The sequence below is a fragment of the Salmo trutta genome, chromosome 29 (assembly GCF_901001165.1).
Source record: "Salmo trutta chromosome 29, fSalTru1.1, whole genome shotgun sequence".
Taxonomy (NCBI): domain Eukaryota; kingdom Metazoa; phylum Chordata; class Actinopteri; order Salmoniformes; family Salmonidae; genus Salmo; species Salmo trutta.
This window is the reverse complement of record NC_042985.1, coordinates 28,155,635-28,175,031: the sequence shown is the minus strand read 5'-3', so window position 1 is coordinate 28,175,031 and position 19,397 is coordinate 28,155,635. Positions and strand designations below refer to the sequence as shown.

Genomic DNA, 19,397 nt, shown 5'->3' with positions numbered 1-19,397 from the left:
ACTGTCAAAAACCGTCTCAGGGAAGCTCATCTGCGTGCTCGTCGTCCTCACCAGGGTCTTGACTTGACTGCAGTTCGACATCATATCTGACTTCAGTGGGCAAATGCTCACCTTCAATGGCCACTGGCACACTGGAGAAGTGTGCTCTTCATGGATGAATCCCGGTTTCAACTGTACCGGGCAGATGGCAGACAGCGTGTATGGCGTTGTGTGGGTGAGCGGACAACAAACACAATTGCATTTTACAGACGGCAGTTTTAATGCACAGAGATACCGTGACGAGATCCTGAGGCCCATTGTCGTGCCATTCATCCGCCTCCATCACCTCATGTTTCAGCATGATAATTCATGGCCTCATATCGCAAGGATCTGTACACAATTCCTGGAAGCTGACAATGTCCCAGTTCTTCCATGGCCTACATACTCACCAGACATGTCACCTATTGATGGATCGACGTGTACAACAGCGTTCCCGCCAATATAGAGAAACTTCACACAGCCATTGAAGAGGAGTGGGACAACATTCCACAATCAACAGCCTGTCTAACTCTATGCAAAGGAGATGTGTCGCGCTGCATGAGGCAAATGGTGGTCACACCAGACACTGACTGGTTTTCTGATCTACACCCCTACCTTTTTTTTAAGGTATCTGTGACGACAGATGCATATCTGTATTCCCAGACATGTGAAATCCATAGATTAGAGCAGTGTTTCCCAGCCCTGGTCCTCCAGTACCCACAACCGCACACAGTTTCGTTGTAGCCCCAGACACACACCTTGTTCAACTCATTGAGGGATTGATGATTAGTTGACAAGTTGAATCAGATGTGCTTGTCCAGGGTTACAATAAACATGTGTATTGTTGGGGGTACTTGAGGAGCAGGGTTGGGAAACATTGGATTAGAGCCTAATGAATTTACTTAAATTGACTGATTTCCTTTTATGAATTGTAATTCAGTAAAATCTTTTAAATTGTCGCATGTTGCATTTCTATTTTTGTTCAGTGTAGATTTTTTCAAACTCAAGATGCCATATCATAGCTAACACCCCATTCTTTCTGCAGACATCTTTGAAATATTTTAGAGTTTTTGGAAAAGGTGGTCAAATAAAAAACTGAGGTAGATTTTACTGTCATTCTGTTAACAAACTTTGCATCTGCACTGTTCCTCTAATAAATGTGTTTTAGTAACATTTTCAGTGGCAATTGTTAAAAGTAGACTTCTGTATAGGGGTACGGTTTGGTAAAGGCTCAGTGCAGTCAAAAACTAGATTTTCTGTGTTTTGATATACATTTCCACACTATGAGGTTGGACTAATACTGTGAAATTGTGAAAATTATAATAATGCTCTTTCAGTGTAAGAGCTGTTTGAAAAGACTGTCTGTACTTTCAGCCTGTTTTGGTGGGATGGAGTTTTGGTCTACCTGGTGACATCACTAGGCTGTAAATTTGTTAATAATAGACCAATAAGAAAGAGAGTTCCAAACCTCTCTGCCAAGAACAGATAGTTTTCAGTTTTCCCATCCCCACTCAGACCACTTCCAGACAGTCCTAGCAGATCTCTTGCTTGAGACACTGCTCTTGCTAAGAAGCTATTTAAAAAAAAGAAATTTACCATTTTGATTGAAAACAATCACAGTAGCTAGGTTTCCATCCAAACGATATGCCCATTTTCCACCAGAGATGTGTTTCCATCAAACTGACTTTTTGCAGACAAAAGGCTGTGCGCGATGAGATAATGCACATAAAAATGACTTTTGCCATTAAATTCCCATGTACTGAATGAAAAACACAAGTTAAATGGGTTTCCATCGCATTTTCAACTCTACTGATGGATTTGTTGCGTTATATAGCAAATGTGCCCACTCTGGTCTTGGCACATGCGGTTTAACCAACATGTCACAGATACAGTGGGGGTAGTCTACTTATATTATGAGATTATTATGGATAAGAGACATATTATTTGTCTTTGTCAAACGGCAGCCAAGCATCGATCATCACCTTGCATCACATTGCACATTAATCACCCTGCGAAGTTCATCATCATGTATTTAATCTGTAGCTTAATAAACTGCTTTCCCGAGTCGTGGTGGGAGGACCACACAACATATCATCACGATATGATAGTTAGTATATCAATATTTCCCCATGAAGGCGTTTCCAACGCTATTTCTCAGATAATTAATTTAAACGACACAAAAAGATCCTACCATGTCGAACAAACAAATTGTTTGTCGGCATTTATACAATTGTACCAACATTTTATGTTTCCATCAGCCCGGTTGTGACTTTTTTCATGAGTTAATTCCTCCGCATAAAATGGTTGCATGAAAACGTGGTTAATAAGGTACTTAATTGCTATCCAGAAATGATTGGATATTGAGCTAGAAATGGCTGAATTGGGCCTTTAAACATTTTAAAGTGAAAGAGAGAGTCTCAGCGTCACTTTGTTACAATGGATTTGCCCTTCTCTCAAATAACTTGGTTATGATGCAATGAATTATCATTGCAATATTCCAGATCCAGCACAACTCTCTAGCGGCATATTACTGTAATAAGTATCAGACAAACCACCACACAGACATGTCAGCTGCTTCTCTCTAGTGTTAGACCTGCCTAGCAGGTCCTGCAGCTTCCAGAACTGTGCATAAACAAATGTGACCTTTGTCTCCCCAGAGGCGGGGGCGGATGAGCCAAATTAATCTGGGAGAACGGGAATCCCAGAGGAACGCATTCTTCCAGCTATTAAAGTTAGACTTATTTAATTCTGAGAATGAACAAAGAAAAACAAGATAACGTTGTCTTGCAACAAATCTGAACATCTATGACAGGCAAACAGGGAGGGCAGCGAGGTAGCACAATGGAGGATGAAAAGTTAGCAGTGTCGCAATTAAATCGTCACAGAGCAAGGTTAGCTTGAACTACCATATTTACACTAAAACGAGCATATCGAACCACACAATCACAATCTGATTCTAAAGGGGAAACAAACACAGTTATATTTATCCTATCCATTTCAACATGCCTACGGAAATAATAGACTTGGAAAATGTCATTCAGCAGAGCCAGAATCATCCAAATCAGACATGCCATCAGTCAGAGCTCTGTCAGGGTTGACGGAGGTCACATTCTTACTGGAGTCTCCCTCTCTGAGACTAATGGTCTTTGCCAGCGCTCACTCCAGGACTCCCTGTCTCCATTCCAACCCCGCCCAGCCTAGGCCGTCATCCCTCATCCCTCATCCTGCCCTGCCTCTCTATCCATCAGCCAACCCGTGCCCACCACAGCCAGCACTCAAGCACCACTCACTCCGTTTCTGGGTATGGGAGGGGGTTTTTGTGAAGGAAACCATGGCTTTGGAAGGATGTGTACACCTTAAATGGGTAAAATAACTTGCTTATGTTTCTGTCTGTGCCCATTTAGAATAGTGTGTGTGAGTGTTTATTTTTGAACTACAATGATTTGGGAATCACTTGAGTATTTAATAATAATAGAGGCTATCCTCATTAAAGTAATCATTAAAAGTATTCAGTCCTAACTTACCTTATCTGAGCCTGTTATTAAAACAGTCGGTAGATCTCGAGAATGGAAACTCCCACAATGCTCTAGATCACACCCAATATCTGTTGGTTGTAATACATTGCTCCTCCCACTATCTTCTGGTTCAGAGGCTTTACTACCAGCACTGTCTTCTGGGTTTGATGGCTGACTCCTCCCAAAGTCTCCAGGCGGCAATGCTTGGCCACTCCCACAGTCGCGGGCCTCTGACTGACAGTAGTCACGGCAACTAGGATCCTCCGATCTGAGACTGATCAAACACATCAACACACTGTTCTTTATCCATAATCAACAGTTAAATCTCTCCAAAATCATATCAAAAACAATTATAACCCGTATATCAGCTTGAATATTTGTAATAACTTCCACAGCTTCCTGCTCTGTGAAATACCTCCGCCTCCTCACTCTAAACCCGGAGAGGTGGGCCTTTCCTAACACACTTTATGCAATCCTCTGACAGTTCCCGCTTCCTCCTAGGAATGTACTGAGTGCCTCTGTAATTTTTTGGGGCGCTGGTGTGTGACCATGTAAACACTGACATCCCTGCACAGTCTCACCTTAGCCTAGCTCTTCAGTTATGGGGGGATGTTAATCTAAACACATGCAATATCCTCTTCCTGTAAAAGAGAGAGAATATAAACACTAACCCTGCTACATTCTCCTCAGTGTGAGCGGCAGCGTGACTGACACAGGCAGACTGGGGGGGTGTATCCGTTGGGACGGTAAGTGAAGGGGCACACTCGTACTGGAGGAAGACTTGTGATGGGGACACTGGGGGCGTTTGTGTCTCTGACACTGGGATGGAACCTACGAGAGGGAGGAACCAACACGGTCAGACAGGGAGGTCCCAGTCACACTAACAACATGGTGTAGGCAGAGTAGCAGACATGTGAAAACAAAACACATTAAACAAGCAGATGGACAGGAGATAGGAGCAGAAATGACAGACAGATGAATGGTAGCACTGTATGACCTGCCAAAAGGAAGTGGAAGATATGTGAGGTGCACATGAGCATTTCGCTGCACCTATTATACCTGCTGTAAACTGTGTATGTGACGAATACATTGGATTTTGATTTGAAGATGACAGTTGATCTATTACCTAAAAATGCAGGTGCAGGAACATCACTGCTGGTACTGTTGTGCTTTTGGTCTTGCACAAAGTCAGGACATTGGACTTGGCTTGTTTTGTTGTTATCAGTGCAGGGTGCCTCTGAATCGTCACAGCTCTGACAGAGTGAAAACAACATCTTCCATTAATCCATTCATGAACTATGATGTGTCATCCACACTCAACATCTCCTAGTCCCTACCTATGTTGAATGTTTTATGGGGCTGTTAGCCGTATCAGATCTAGATGATTTTGACGTAAAAAAAAATGTAATAAAAAAAGAGAGAATGCATCAATGGATTTTTCTGACATGCCGGCAATGAGGGATTCAGTGTCATGTGTTCAGTATTCACTAAGCAGAAAGGAAAAACAATAAGCTGTAGAACAGAAAACATTCACCCTCTTATCTTTCCTCATAAGTAATCCAGAGTGCACATTTCATTGAGGAATGGCTTCCTGAGTCCAGACACAGTACAGTAACAGAATATGCTGGTAAATGTCATGACAAACATGGCTAGAGGATGCTGGGAACGTGAGGCTAATAGACCCATCCCTCACAAGGGAGGAAGTAGACTGTTTAGCGGTCTCCTAGGAACAAGAGGGATATTTAGACAAAGCCTCAGGAAGATTTTTTAAATTTATTTTACCTTCATTTAACTAGGCAAGTCAGTTAAGAACAAATTCTTATTTACAATGACAGCCTAGGAACAGTGGGTTAACTGCCTTGTTCAGGGGCAGAATGACAGATTTTTACCTTGTCAGCTCAGGGATTCAATCTTGCAACCTTTTGGTTAACTGGCCCAACAATCTAACCACTAGGCTACCTGAAGGTACTTACAATACCATTCAAAAGTTGTGGGGTCACTTAGAAAAGTCCTTGTTTTTGAAAGAAAAACATTTTTTGTCCATTAAAATAACATAAAATTGATCAAAAATACAGTGTAGATATTGTTAATGTTGTAAATGACTACTGTAGCTGGAAACGGCTGATTTTTTTATGGAATATCTACATAGGCATACAGATGCCCATTATCAGCAACCATCATTCCTGTGTTCAAATGGCACGTTGTGTTAGCTAATCCAAGTTCATAATTTTAAAAGGCTAATTGATCATTAGAAAACCCTTTTGCAATAATGTTAGCACAGCTGAAAACTGTTGTTCTGATTAAAGAAGCAATAAACCTGGCCATATTTAGACTGGGTTCGATTACAGACTAAAAATGGCCAGAAACAAATAACTTTCTTCTGAAACTCATCAGTCTAGTATTGTTCTGAGAAATGAAGGCTATTCCATGCGAGAAATTGCCAAGAAACTGAAGATCTCGTACAATGCTCTGTACTACTCCCTTCACAGAACAGCACAAACTGGCTCTAACCAGAATAGAAAGAGGAGTGGGAGGCCCCGGTGCACAACTGAGCAAGAGGACAAGTACATTAGAGTGTCTAGTTTGAGAAACAGATGCCTCACAAGTCCTCAACTGGCAGCTTCATTAAATAGTACCCGCAAAACCCCAGTCTCAACGTCCACAGTGAAGAGGCGACTCTGGGATGCTGGCCTTAAATCACTATCCTGTTATGGCCTTCACAAAACACAATGTCCAGACAGGCCAACTTCCTACAACTGGAGCTGTGATGAACCACTCATATACAACACAAAATGCACCCGGATCTCCTGTCTAACATACTACAATAAACAGATAATTGATTTGTCATAAACGTTTATAACAAGCTGTTATAAATCTCTAGTGCATTATCAAACATCAGAGAATGCTGCTATTTCCATTAGTGTGAGGGTTTAGTGAGGTCAGGTTCAGTACCGGAGGTCTCCTCCTCATCAAGCCTGCGTATTTACTCCTACACACTTCTATATCTGCACATGATGAAGGAGATGACATAGAGAAAACACTTTCAAACATAGTTAAGATAGTGATAAAACAATGATCTAAAGAACAGTCACACAGTGACAAATAAAGGCAGTCCTGAAAGACTGCTGTACTGTGACTGTGCAACTTTGCAAGGGTTTTGACACACTGTAAAAAAAAAATATTTGTTTCAAATGAATATTATTATTATTATTAATTGGTTGCACAGCTTTTTGTTTTGTTTACTCAACTTTTCGGTCAGTTTTACCTGAACTTAAAAAAATGTGTTGGCCCAAACTTGGCAATTTAGTCAACTTAAAACAATGTTTGCTTAAATTGTCTCATATGTTCATTCAACTATAAATTATTATTTGGGTGGCATAGCAGGAAGACCAGAAGGCCCTGAACCAAGAGGTTGTGAGTTCAAATTCCAGATGAGGACATGTTGAACAATAATTACTGTATAAATGAACATGCACAATGTAATCATGTTTGTGAAATATGTGAGATGAAAACGTTGTATGTTAACAGCACTGTGTGTGTAACTAGTTCCACAGCCTTTTTTTAGGTAAGATGCTCAAGCAATATTTTTCAGTTGAATGAACACATGAGAAAGTTTAGCACACATCATTTTAAGTTGTTAGAATTTTTGCCAAAGTTTTTTTTGTTCAGGTAACACTTGAGTAAACAAGTTGAGTAAACAAAAATGTTGTGGACCCAGTTACAATTAGTTGAAACAACTAGATTTGTGGGTGCTGTTTTTTTTTTACAGTCCAACACTGCAATCTAGAAGCAATGTCCTGGGCTGAGATTGTTTCTGGGAGTCCACAGTGAGAGTAAATTTCAACGCAAACAGAGTCGAGGGGGCCAAACTGAGCTGGAGGAGTCTAAACAGAGAGACAATGGGATGAATATTGCAGTGTAATTGAATCACTCTGATTATTTCCTGCCGGGCCCGGGAGTACATCCAAGCCTACAAGGCTCTGTCCACTGGACACACAGGGCCACACAGCCTCTCTCTCCCCTGACCAGAGCTATTTTCGGGAACCCTTTAGCAGGCAGGGCCCTGAGGGCCACAGAGTTACCTCGCGGCAAGGCAGAGGGCTGGCCTCGCTGGTCACTCATGATAAAATTAGCTGAGCAGAGCATTTTCCCCGACCCCCTTCTCCCCTGTTATGTAAGCTCTCTGCCTGTTGCCAGATTTGCTTAAAATTTGGTTGTGTGAAGCACAGGGAGTACAGAACCGGCAGAGGAAGTGGTGGTTACACAGCCACCATCCCAGATAACAGGATATGGAGGGAATGTGAGAAAGATGAGAGATGGATGGCGAGAGATAGAGGGGGAGGCAAGTGAGCTTGTTCAAAATACCAATGCCATTTAGACTATCATGGCTATATACAGTATTGCAATAAAACAAATAAATCATTAGCATCTGCTGGTCATGCATAGAATCCCAGTATCTGCAACTTTCAACCAAGTCTTGTAATTATTGTTCTCCCTTAGCAAACCATTACTATCTTCCCAATAAGTGACAGCCTGTAAACCCTCACAAGAGATATATACATATTCCAACATAACCCCAAAATGATGATGAACAGCGCAAATGTTTAACATGGTTGCCAACTCGATGCACATAGCCAAAGATACTAATGATAAAGTGCATGTCATGCAGCTGCAGACTCTCTAATCTCTAAACAAATAAAACGTGTATACAATACGTCATCTCTACCTGTCCACAGAGCAGAGAATAGATCGGTAGCTGTACCTGTAACCTCCTGTGAGAGATACCACCTTCACTGCTTAGCTCCACATAAACTCCACATAAAACACCCGACAGAACCTTCCCTCAGTCAAACTGTAATTCCCAGATTTTTTCACAGAAAACCTAGCTGTCTCTTTTCCTTTCCTTTCCCTGTCTTGTTTTCCAGCACCAGCCTCTCTTTCACTCATGGGAGCTTTGACCATTTAAGGAGAAGGCTCTGTGTGCCTCTCTGGGCTGCTGCTGTGTATGTGTACAGCTCTTCTCTAAGGCTGCCGCTCTGCTCCACTCAGCCCTGACTGATCACATCTCCTGAATTACACTCCAACTCTGAGCTCCAACTCTGAGCTCCAACTCTGAGCTCGTACTCTGCCTGGGAGCGCCAAGTCACTATTCTTTCTCTCTGTGATCATTCTGTGGGGGCAGAGGTCTGACCAGGGAAGGGTAGAGTTTGGTCGTGTGTGTGTTTGATCAAAACACTGTAGAACTCAAACTATCATTCCTCCATCCCCCACCAGATCGGAGTCTAGGACATGGTTTAGGGTGGAAACAGTCTTCCAAGCAGTCACATAACCTCAAGAAATGAAGGACGGGTGGGTAGCTCCTACTGAGCCCCTAAAATAAACACACAGACATACACGAACATTCATACTCATGCACATGTACACATATGCATCCTCTGTTCTCTACATACAGAGGCAAACAGACTAAAAAAGCTCTACTGATAAGCTTCTCAAATATTATGGATTACCTGAGGTTATAAGCTTTTTTACAGGTCATTAATAGACCATAAGACCATACGAGACACTATGAGAAACAGGGGACACTAGATATCACGTAAAGTAAGTGGAAGGTGGAACCAGTAACAGCAGACACATTATGGAACCTGTTTACATTTGAAATCAGATCACAACAAAGAGAAAAGGCCTTCTGTTAGTGTGTGATTATTCAATTATCCAATAATGACACAGCTAGCCTGTATCTCACTGTTCTGGGAGCATCAGTACAGTTTGCTCTAATATGGGCTGACATGCCTCTGCTACAGTGTGAGGATAATTGTTTATCTCAGGTTTGGGTGTTTGAAGCCCAGAAACGATTAGAGAGAAAAGGAGAAAGGGCTGTAGAAAACATTCTAGATATTCCTCTCGTATTTCACTCAATTAAAGGGTGGCAGGTAGCCTAGTGGTTAGAGCGTTGGACTAGTAACCAAAAGGTTGCACGATCGAATCCCTGAGCTGACAAGGTAATAATCTGTTGTTCTGCCACTGAACAAGGCAGTTAACCCACTGTTCCTAGGCTGTCATTGAAAATAAGAATTTGTTCATAACTGACTTGCCTAGTTAATAAATAAAGGTAGATAAAGAAACATGAGCTGGCGCACACCCAGAATAATAGTTTGTGTGGAGGTGCTGACTAACGGCGAATAAACTATCAAAATAAAGAAAGTTGCACACTCCATGTATAATCTCCCAGCAATTTAATGGTATTTACCAACGTTTCGGCATCACTGTGCCTTCCTCAGGGTAATGTCATACTTGAACCAGGTTATGTAGACACACAGTGCAATTAGTGTAACCAATGACAGTAGTGAGGTGTGTGTCATAATGATTAAGTTAATTAAAATGGATTAGTGAAACTGTTAAAAAATAGTATGTGGCATATTAAATATATTATGCTATTGTTATCATATAGAAACATATTGGAATGTTGTACATCATATTAAATATATTATGCTATTGTTATCATATAGAAACATATTGGAATATTGTACATCATATTAAATATATTACGCTATTGTTATCATACATACATAACTGTTTCATTCAATTTCACATAATGATTTCGTATTTCATTTTTGTTACATGTAATCTTTTGGTTCAACCTTAATTTATAATGAACATCATCAACAGGGTATTAGGTGTACGCTAATAAGCTGTAAATATAATAAACGTCTTTCTTCAGACACCCACATACAGGTCGAAAGATCCCTGTTAGGGGTATCATCTCATGCAAGACCAAGGGAGTAATCTATCTCATCACCTGTTCATGTGGAAAAGCCTATGTAGGACAAACGAAAAGACAATTAAAACAACGCATAGCTGAACACCGCAGCTCAATCAGGTGTAAGAACATTGACTATCCAGTAGCAGCTCACTTTGTTGAAGCTAACCATCCCATCTCCTCCCTCAAATACACAGGCATTGAGCATGCTGCTCTACCAAGGAGAGGAGGTAACATTGAGATCCTACTACTACAAAGGGAGGCTTACTGGATATCCTCTCTAAAAACATTGACCCCTAGTGGTCTGAATATTGACTTTGATCTCAGGCCCTTCTTATGAACACATTTTCCTCTATGAACAAATCTTATAAATTGAAAAAATATTTTTACAGCTTATTAGCGTACACCTAATATGTTCCCCCTGTTGATGATGTTCAAAGTTCTTCACAGTGGTAGGCATGTTGTGTCAATCAAATGATACAAACCCCCCCAAAATCCATTTTAATTCCAGGTTGTGAGGCAACAAAATAGGAAAAATGCCAAGGGGGTGAATACTTTTGCAAGCCACTGTAAAATATGAACTTGCAAACAATATTTCTTCTTTGTTATTTTAGCCTATACAACACCAAAAGTACCAACAACAAAAAAGTATATATCTTTCTTACCTTTCTGCCACTGTTGCAGCCTCCTCCAGTTCGTGAATAAATGGCACCTGTTTGAACCAAACCAGAGAAAGTGAGGAGGGCTCAATTTGCATGTTACTGGTACTATACTGTATATGTCATGTAAATTAATACCATTAAAATGCACTAAATTGGGGAGTATTCCTCTGAGGATGACGCACAGAGTGAGCAGTCTTTCTAATTGGTGGACCGGACAGTATTTCAGGAAGTCCTCTACCTCACCCCCTACCTCCATTTCTAGGGGCAACAATAACCTGGCAACCAGTTTCATGGGAAGCTTAATCCTCTGGTTGAAAGCACTTGGCCCACGGCAGGCCTATTGTGTCATATCCTTTTGAACCTCTCCTGAAAGACAGTGCCGTTCCATCATTGCGAACAAACAAAAATCTAAATGACACCAATGCTACATGCTACTTGAAGCATCCTTATCACTGGAAAAGTCCTCATGGCTTTTAGATCTAATTACAGACGGAAATACAATGATCACAAGGATCTAGAATTCATTCATGCTGGGGTCAGTGGCAGGTTGAGAAAAGAAACCACATCTCTGCTATTCAACTCCAACAGTGGACAGACAGGAAAACATCCGTTCGCACTTCACGTTGGCAAAACATCTCCGAAGCACTTCATTCTTGTGTAATATTTATTTTACAATGTTGCCACCAAGAGCTCTCAGCCTCAGAAAAGCATAAACAGTCATAAGAGCCCTTTTGAGCCCTGACTATAGTAGAAATGTCACATTTGCCCCTGCCACTGCTGATTTGTTACGTGTATATGTAAATTGAGCCAATCTCTTGATAGTGACATATACCTGTTCCACAAGTCTTTGCTCGAGTCTTATAGGTATTTCTCATGTTAAAACCCATAAACACCTGTACAAGTGATACTGTACATAATGATAAGGCCTACAGTACTGAATGTACAATATTGCTTTAGTTTACCGTACTACTAAATACAAATGTTTTGGCACAAAATGTTCAGTATGAACAAAACATACTTGAATTCTATTTCACATGTTCAAATAAACGCAAGCCCATATTAAACTGCCCTGGTTGGTATGAAACCGATACGCAGGGGATTTAAAATTGCTTTTAGGGTTTTACGGGTAAATCGGAGTAGTGTGACTTAGTAGAATGTAGATAACAAGGTAAACAAACGAAGGTTAGTATCCAACAAGCTTATTTCAGGAGATGTTACAGTCAGTGTGTTGGAATACTAGCCTTTTACTAACACCTTAACAGGCCTACATTTGCAAAGTATATTCCAAATATCTTCATTTCCATGCGAGGAGGGTTGGAGGCTCATCCTGTCTTACTGGATGGATTGCATTTGATGTTGAATATCAAGCTAGAGCCGATGCTGGCATCCAGAGCTCCTTTTATGGGGAGTTCCTTCTAAAGTGAACGCAGCCAGGAGTCACATCAATTGGGTTAGATTACACACAGCCCACATCTAGAGATATTACATTAGCCTGGTGCTGGCTTTCAGTAGTCCACATATCACATATCCCACCTGCAGTGCCTGCAGTACCTACATGCAATATGTGCCATATTCTATGGTTGTGTGAGAATGCCTGCCAGGTGAGTGTCATTATGTTATTTGAGCATCAGAGGATGCTTCTGGCATATTGCTGTTCTCATGGCAGATGCTTCATTTGTTAAGCAAATAGAAGACTACTCATCACCACAAAACTCTGGCAGAACAGGGGCAAGGGTCAGGTGATAAACTACAATGTACTGTAGAACTAATGTAGTGATCTGATCACCAACACACTACAAACACTGACCAGTAGGCCTGTTCATACCAAACAACTTCCACTGATCTCCAGCATTATCAAGATTTTTCAAATTCATCAACTTGACCGTGAAGAAGGCTAGGGAACAAATAAACAATAAAGCTGTGACCTTGCATAGATGGACTCTCGTCATGGAAGTCACATGAGCATGACTCCCTTTCGTGTGAACCAAACAAAGCTGGTCTTCCCTCTAGCTGTGAGAGCAAACCACACCAAATGTTCACTGTTTACATCCTGGTGTTTCTATTGAGGGGCTTCGTCTATTCCTTCCCAGATAATAGGAGACACAGAAAACATGGGCAAGTGTCACGTCCTGACCAGTAAAAGGGGTTATTTGTTATTGTAGTTTGGTCAGGGCGTGGCAGGGGGTGTTTGTTTTGTGTGTTTCGGGGGTTTTGGTTTATGTTCTAGGTTATCTATTTCTATGTGTTTATCTAGCTTTTCTATTTCTATGTTAGTTTTGTCAATGACCTCCAATTAGAGGCAGCTGGTTGTTGTTGTCTCTAATTGGAGGCCATATTTAGTTGTGTTTGTTTTCACTTGTGTTTGTGGGTGGTTATTTCCATTATAGTCTGTGCACCTTACGGGACTGTTTTCATTGTTTGTTTTGTTTAAGTGTGTTTCCTTAAATAAAGTAAAGAAGATGATCACTATACCCGCTTCGTTTTGGTCCACTCCTCACGACACCCATGACAGCAAGGCCCATGATGGCCACAGTAAACCCTTCATGATGAGTGACACTCACTAAGGGGCCTTCAGACACTCTGCGCCAACTGCTTTGTGTACGTTACAGTCTGCTGGGTCTATTTAAGTAGTGTCCCCAGGGATTACTAATAAAAAAGAAAGTGGCTAACTAATTTGTTTCTTTCTGTGTTTCTCCTCTTACAATAGAATAGGCTAATTAATACTGCTACATTCAGTGACATACAAATGCTGTGTTTGCCCTGTATTTCAGTAGTAGTAGTCTCATCATACCGCTTATAAGGGGCCATCTAGACTTGCTGTAGCTTTCGGTTATAGGCTCTGGTGGAGAGGGGTTCCTGGGTGTGTCTCTGCCTATAGCTTCAACATCAGGCTGGGCTGTCTGCCCTATCGAACCTGGCAACTTTGGAATAGAAGAGAGAGAGGAAATGCAAATGAAACGGCTGTAAATAACTTTTAAGGATTTTACCGGAGGAAAACAGCCTAGTATAATAGATCATTGGTAATCATTGCAAAAGCAGATATGTGAACATAGATGTGGGGCTGCATATTAAACATGCAGATACAAGATTAATGAAAATTCTAAACTTTTACTGTCAGGCCTTATTTGAACTCACTATTCTTGTAATACACAGAATAGACTATGCAAACTGACCTGAGGTTTGGCTGTGACCCTGGCCTCCAGGGCACTGAGCTGACCCTCTGTGTCCACTGCTCTGGTCAGAGCTTCCTCCATCTTCTGAGTGATGCTCTCCATCCTCTCCTTGACCTGGCTGACCCTTCGCTGACTCTCCCTGACCAGCTCAGCTGCCTCCAGGGCACTGCTGACCATGGCCTCCATCCTCCTGAGGGTCACCAGTAGACCCTCTGAGGTCACAAGCTGGGCTGCTACCTTCTCTGATCTACCTGGGTCCTCCACATGGTCTGTAGCCACAGCCACGTCCTTACACTCCTTTGATGCCTCCTCCCCAGTCCGGCCAGGTCCCTCTCTCACCGTGTTGGTCTCCTTGTCTTTGTGAAGAACACCCACCCTGTCCTGAATGTTTTTGTGCTCAGCTACGCCCTCCTGGGCAGTTCTCAGAGCCAACTCAAGGTGGCACACCTGCTCCCTAATCTTTGTGATGGTGTGCTTTGCCTGTTGGAGCTTGGACTCTGTCTCAGTGAGGACCTGGCTGGGCTGGGTCAGGGTGTCTTCCGGCTTGACGTTGGTCCTACTCCCCTCCACCTTAAGGGTTCTCCACCAGTTCACCACAGCTGCCCTCTTGGCCTGGGGCTTCTGCCTCTGCTCCTGCTGCTCCCGTAGCCTCCGCTGTTCCGCCACCTTCTCCTCTCTCTCCTCCCACAGAGTCGTCTGCAGCTCCAGTTCCTTCAGTCTGGAAGAACAGCCTGGACTTTATAAACATCTCACTCACACATTGTTACATCTTGAAGTAACCAAGGATTCTAAAACTGCACTTATCTCTAACATAATAGACAGAAAGCCAGTAACTACTGCTGATGACATAATGGTAGTCCATATAATTGCTCTGGCAAGTAGCAACACCAGGCTTTCTTTTTTATTGTCAGAATGCGTTTCAATAAATAGCAACCATTGCCGTACTTTTATTATGTCAGTAATCACAACAGAAGAGAGAAGGGGATAAAAACTCACATACACATTAACCAGCTGCTGCTTGATGCTAGGCTGTGGCTGCTGGCTGTGGGGATATGGCCTCTCCAGGGTCTCAACAGCACAACCGCCAACAGAGTCCTGAGTGATTGAACAGACATCAGGCCCTCAAAACAGCTTCCTACACTTTTATCATTCAGCAGACACAGGTGTGTGTGTGTGTGTGTGTGTGTGTGTGTGTGTGTGTGTGTGTGTGTGTGTGTGTGTGTGTGTGTGTGTGTGTGTGTGTGTGTGTGTGTGTGTGTGTGTGTGTGTGTGTGTGTGTTCTCACCCTCTCTGGGTAATGTGCGTGGAGAAGGTGGGCCAGCTCAGCAGACTTGATCCTGTGAATGATGTTTTGGATATCGTCCCTCTGAGCGTGAGAGGACCGAACCCCACATACTGGACCAGTCATCTCCTCCAGAACCCCACGCTGCTGAGGGAAATACACCATTATAATAAACCTATAGTAACACGATAGAGCTATTGATAACCAACTGCAGAACTAAAGCCTTTGTCACCTGCTGAATGTCCTGGATCTCAGCATGCAAAGAGTGGTGATAAGGAACAACTCCACTCCTTCCCTGGAAACCTGGTGGACTGCCACAGTGCCTGTCAAACCTATGAATTACAGCAACACAGCACCAGATTAAACACACTGACCCCACTGACCCCTAGCATGTCCCTTTGTGATGATGTCAAACATTCTCAGTAACGAATGAGCTCCAACAAATGTGTCACCTGAACAGCTGTTGGGTGAGATGTTGGTAACAAAAATCATGACGAGTAGCATATGGACATAGAAATGATTGACAGCACTTACCTCAAAAGAGCTTGCTGGGAATGCTCTGATAAATGCATAAACTCTGACTGTAGCCCCTTCAATGACAGGGAAGAAACAATCAGAGCTACTTTCTGCTAGTGCACAAGCATAACTGCAGGCACTTGAAATGATGAATGTTATTATGAAGATACCTCAATGATTCTATGGTTCTCCAGATGAGAGTTCTTCAGCTTATCCATCAGTATGTCTTTCTGGAAAGGAACAGGGAAAAAAATGAAAAATCTACCAATGCAGTCATTGTAAAACAGAGAATGAACCCTCTATGTGTGAAGGTATGGTATATACTAACCTTAGTGAGTTCCCTGTCTCTTACAGCCACCATGACAAGGGTCTCTTCAAGTTCCTCCTGCAAAACAAATTAGAGGATCTCCATTACTGCACTCTTATCTCAGTGACAGACAGAGATGTTCTGGCCAACAGTTCTTACCCTCATCTCAGCATTAACCTTTCTCAATTTGTTGAGACAATCTTCAGAACAAGTCCCCTCGAGTGTGAGTTGTTCATTCTGCAGATATAAAAGTGATTGTGTCACGCACATATAATAAACAGTATGTGACATCACACACTTTGTACATTTATTATGAAATAATAATAAAGATCAAATTTACCTTGTCTTCAAGCACTTTAATGTGTGCTTTCAGACAGTCACATTCTTTGCTCTAAAATAGAAAATAATTTATATGGAAATGTATGCATTCCAATAAAAATCAGCCACCCTCTGGTCTAAGCCATTTGTATGCCATTTCCTTATATGCCATTTCCTTATATGTAATTTCCTGCTAAGAGCTGAGTGCAGTACCAGTTTGCAGCTGCTAGCCTGGGCTTGGCTGGCTCTCTCCTGTGCCTCCCTCAGGGATCTCCTGGCCTCCTCCAGCTCCTCTACAAGGGACCTGGTTCTCCTTGCTGACCGCTGGGCACTGGGGATGTCACACAAACCGTTTTACAACAGTAAATCATCAGAACTACCATGCCTCTCAATAATGGATCCATATAATGTTCCACCATATCAAAACAACATATTGCTCCATCCTCACAGACAGTACCTGGCCAGCTTGGCACTTAGTTCAGTGATCTCCACTGTGAGCTGCAGGTTGGTGTCCTCACCCTGAGATACAGTCCTCAACAGGCTGTTGTTCTGCTTACTCATTCTACTGTGCGCATACTTCAGCTCAGACACAATGGCCAACAGCTCCCTGGAGTCACTAGAGCCAAAGGAGTAGTCAGATTTATAGCATTAATACATTTACAATTTACATTTTAGTAATTTAGCAGATGCTCTTATCCAGAGCGACTTACAGTTAGTGCATTCATCTTGAGATAGCTAAGTGGGACAACCACATCTCATAGGCATAGAAAGTAACATTTTCCTCAACAACGTAGCTGTCAGTAGAGTCAGAGCTAGAAGGGTGTGTGTGGGGGTAAGTGTATTTAAAAAGGTGAGGTGAGGAGGAGGATTATTTAAGATACTGTTTGAAGAGGTGATTTCAGATGTTTTCGAAAGATGGGCAGTGACTCTGTTGTACTAGCTTCAGGGGGAAGCTGGTTCCACCACTGGGGTGCCATGACAGAGAAGAGCTTGGACTGGGCTGAGCAGGAGATGCCCTCCCATAGGGGTGGGAGGGCCAATGCAAGCTTCAACTGGAAGCCAGTTGAATACAGTACAATACAGAAATAGTACTGCATGGAAAGAGTCAAATCATGAGTGACTGAGAAAGCTGAATAACTTACCAATAACACTGTTCTCCTTCTGAGAAGGCAGTTTTGATCTCAGGACCTGAGAAATCCATCCCTGAAAGAACAACACAATGAGTAGATTGCACAGTGAGTGAATTACACTGATATCTGAGACGGATTCCCAGGCTGCCTACAAAAGTAAAACCTTACCATTTATAGACACTTTACAAGGGTTTTCCCCTGAAATATGTTTGTCGTCCTCATGCATGCTGAAAGATACAAACAATCATTAGTCTCCAATTCTAGATACAAAGCAGATTAGCAGGTTAACCAATGTTTTATAAAAATAAATCACACAAACAGATGTAATCAACTAAAAATGTCAGTCATTTTTAGTGGCAGAATTTCTGAGGCATGTTGTTGATTATAAGGCTGCTGCAGATGAACATTCTATAGCAGTTAGCTGTTTGAAGGTTCTTTCTTTACCCATCCTGACTGCACTGGGCAATCCACTCCCTCATGGTGGATTGGAATTTGGCCCTGCTAATAGCGGGGTCCCGGCACTCAGGGTCCAGCATACGATTCAAAGCATTCAGCCTGTCCTGTTCTGGGCTCTGGCTAGTCATCGTCTGCAGGTACTGCATGATCGTGGAGGCCAGAACCTCTCCTATTGAGAACAAAGACTTAGGAAGCATGCCAGTATACAAAGAGATCACTAATGTACAGCAGTTATTACAAGAGATGATTTGTACCTGTGCCAGTGGTATTGCATGCCTCAAATGTTATATCAAGTAGCTCTTCCTCAGAAAATGTACTTGTGTCCACGGATTCTTCAGTAGAATCCCCTGGTCCATAGCTGCTCCACACTAAAACATCCATTAGGCTTTGTCATGTACAACTTCAAAATTAGCAAATGCAGAAGTCAAAGTGCAGTGGTGAAAGTAGTTTTTAACTTAAATGTCTATTCACATCTTTAAAAATAAAAATAAAAGCATTCTGTTTAGTGATCTGAAAAAATAAATGCCTGGTTATCAAGATGTTCTGTATAATAATAATGTTTTATGCCATTGGCAATATGTAAATATTAATATCAATGCTTACTTTCATTGCTGACCGGTACCTGGTAATGCTCTATGGAGCTAACTCCAGAGTCCCTTGAGAGAGCTCGTGCTATGTATCCCCTTCTGTCATCTCTCATTGGCCTGGTCTGAGTAGATGGCCGGCTGCTTTCATGGTTCTCATTGTGGCTGCTCAGAAGATTAGACTCAGATTTTTCACCATGAAAACTATGACCCCCATTCAGTAAGTTCTCCGAGGCCATAACATCTCCCTGTATAAAGAAAAATATGACAATGCATATAAAATACTTGTCATACTGGTTTACAAACTAGTCTGAAAAAGTCAGAAGTTTGAGTTTGAAGAAATTGTTAGAATCGCAGTGTTGTTTTTGTAAGTAAAATATCAAATATGTCTATATGATTGTGGGGGGAAAGTCTGAGTTAGAATAGTCCTTAACAAGCCATCTCTGTAGAAGTGCATTATCTGCATATAATACCATACTTACATGCACGGTAATGTATTAAGTACCAATTAGGATGTGAATGTTCTTTTGTTAACTTATGTTTCCTGAACTCAGGTGTTTTTTCCTTTTGGGTTCGTGGGCAAGAGAAAGGAATGACCCCTCAGAACCTTAACCTAACCAGGGACTAGATTTGTGACAGACATGTAACTGAAACTGCAGGTCAGTCAACAGCACACGAA

The 19,397-nt window shown here is 42.0% G+C and overlaps 2 protein-coding genes across 4 annotated transcripts in view; both read right to left on the bottom strand.

Annotated features, from left to right (window-relative positions):
* Positions 1-13,765, bottom strand: part of LOC115167298 (protein MRVI1-like) — a 29,384-nt gene extending 15,619 nt beyond the window's left edge. Inside the window, exons 1-5 of one of the 3 annotated variants that reach the window (XM_029721592.1) lie at positions 13,744-13,765; positions 10,956-11,002; positions 4,660-4,786; positions 4,205-4,364; positions 3,543-3,807 (exon numbers count right to left, since the gene is read on the bottom strand). The gene's annotated coding sequence lies outside the window, so the exon portion shown is untranslated. Of the gene's footprint in view, positions 1-3,542; positions 3,808-4,204; positions 4,365-4,659; positions 4,787-8,295; positions 8,765-10,955; positions 11,003-13,743 lie in introns of those variants that run through there. The other 2 variants (XM_029721593.1, XM_029721594.1) reach the window with 2 other exon arrangements.
* On the bottom strand, positions 4,209-18,874 carry LOC115167627 (protein KASH5-like). Its single transcript, XM_029722222.1, has 17 exons — positions 18,738-18,874; positions 18,389-18,502; positions 18,123-18,303; positions 17,847-17,905; positions 17,691-17,751; positions 17,006-17,164; positions 16,762-16,879; positions 16,571-16,621; positions 16,390-16,467; positions 16,252-16,308; positions 16,094-16,153; positions 15,942-15,997; positions 15,640-15,739; positions 15,411-15,551; positions 15,126-15,220; positions 14,126-14,843; positions 4,209-4,364 (listed from the first exon to the last, which is right to left on the bottom strand). The coding sequence occupies exons 1-17, from the start codon at positions 18,832-18,834 to the stop codon at positions 4,209-4,211; spliced, it is 2,301 nt and encodes a 766-aa protein (XP_029578082.1). The 5' UTR covers positions 18,835-18,874.
* Positions 18,875-19,397: the final 523 nt, after the last annotated feature.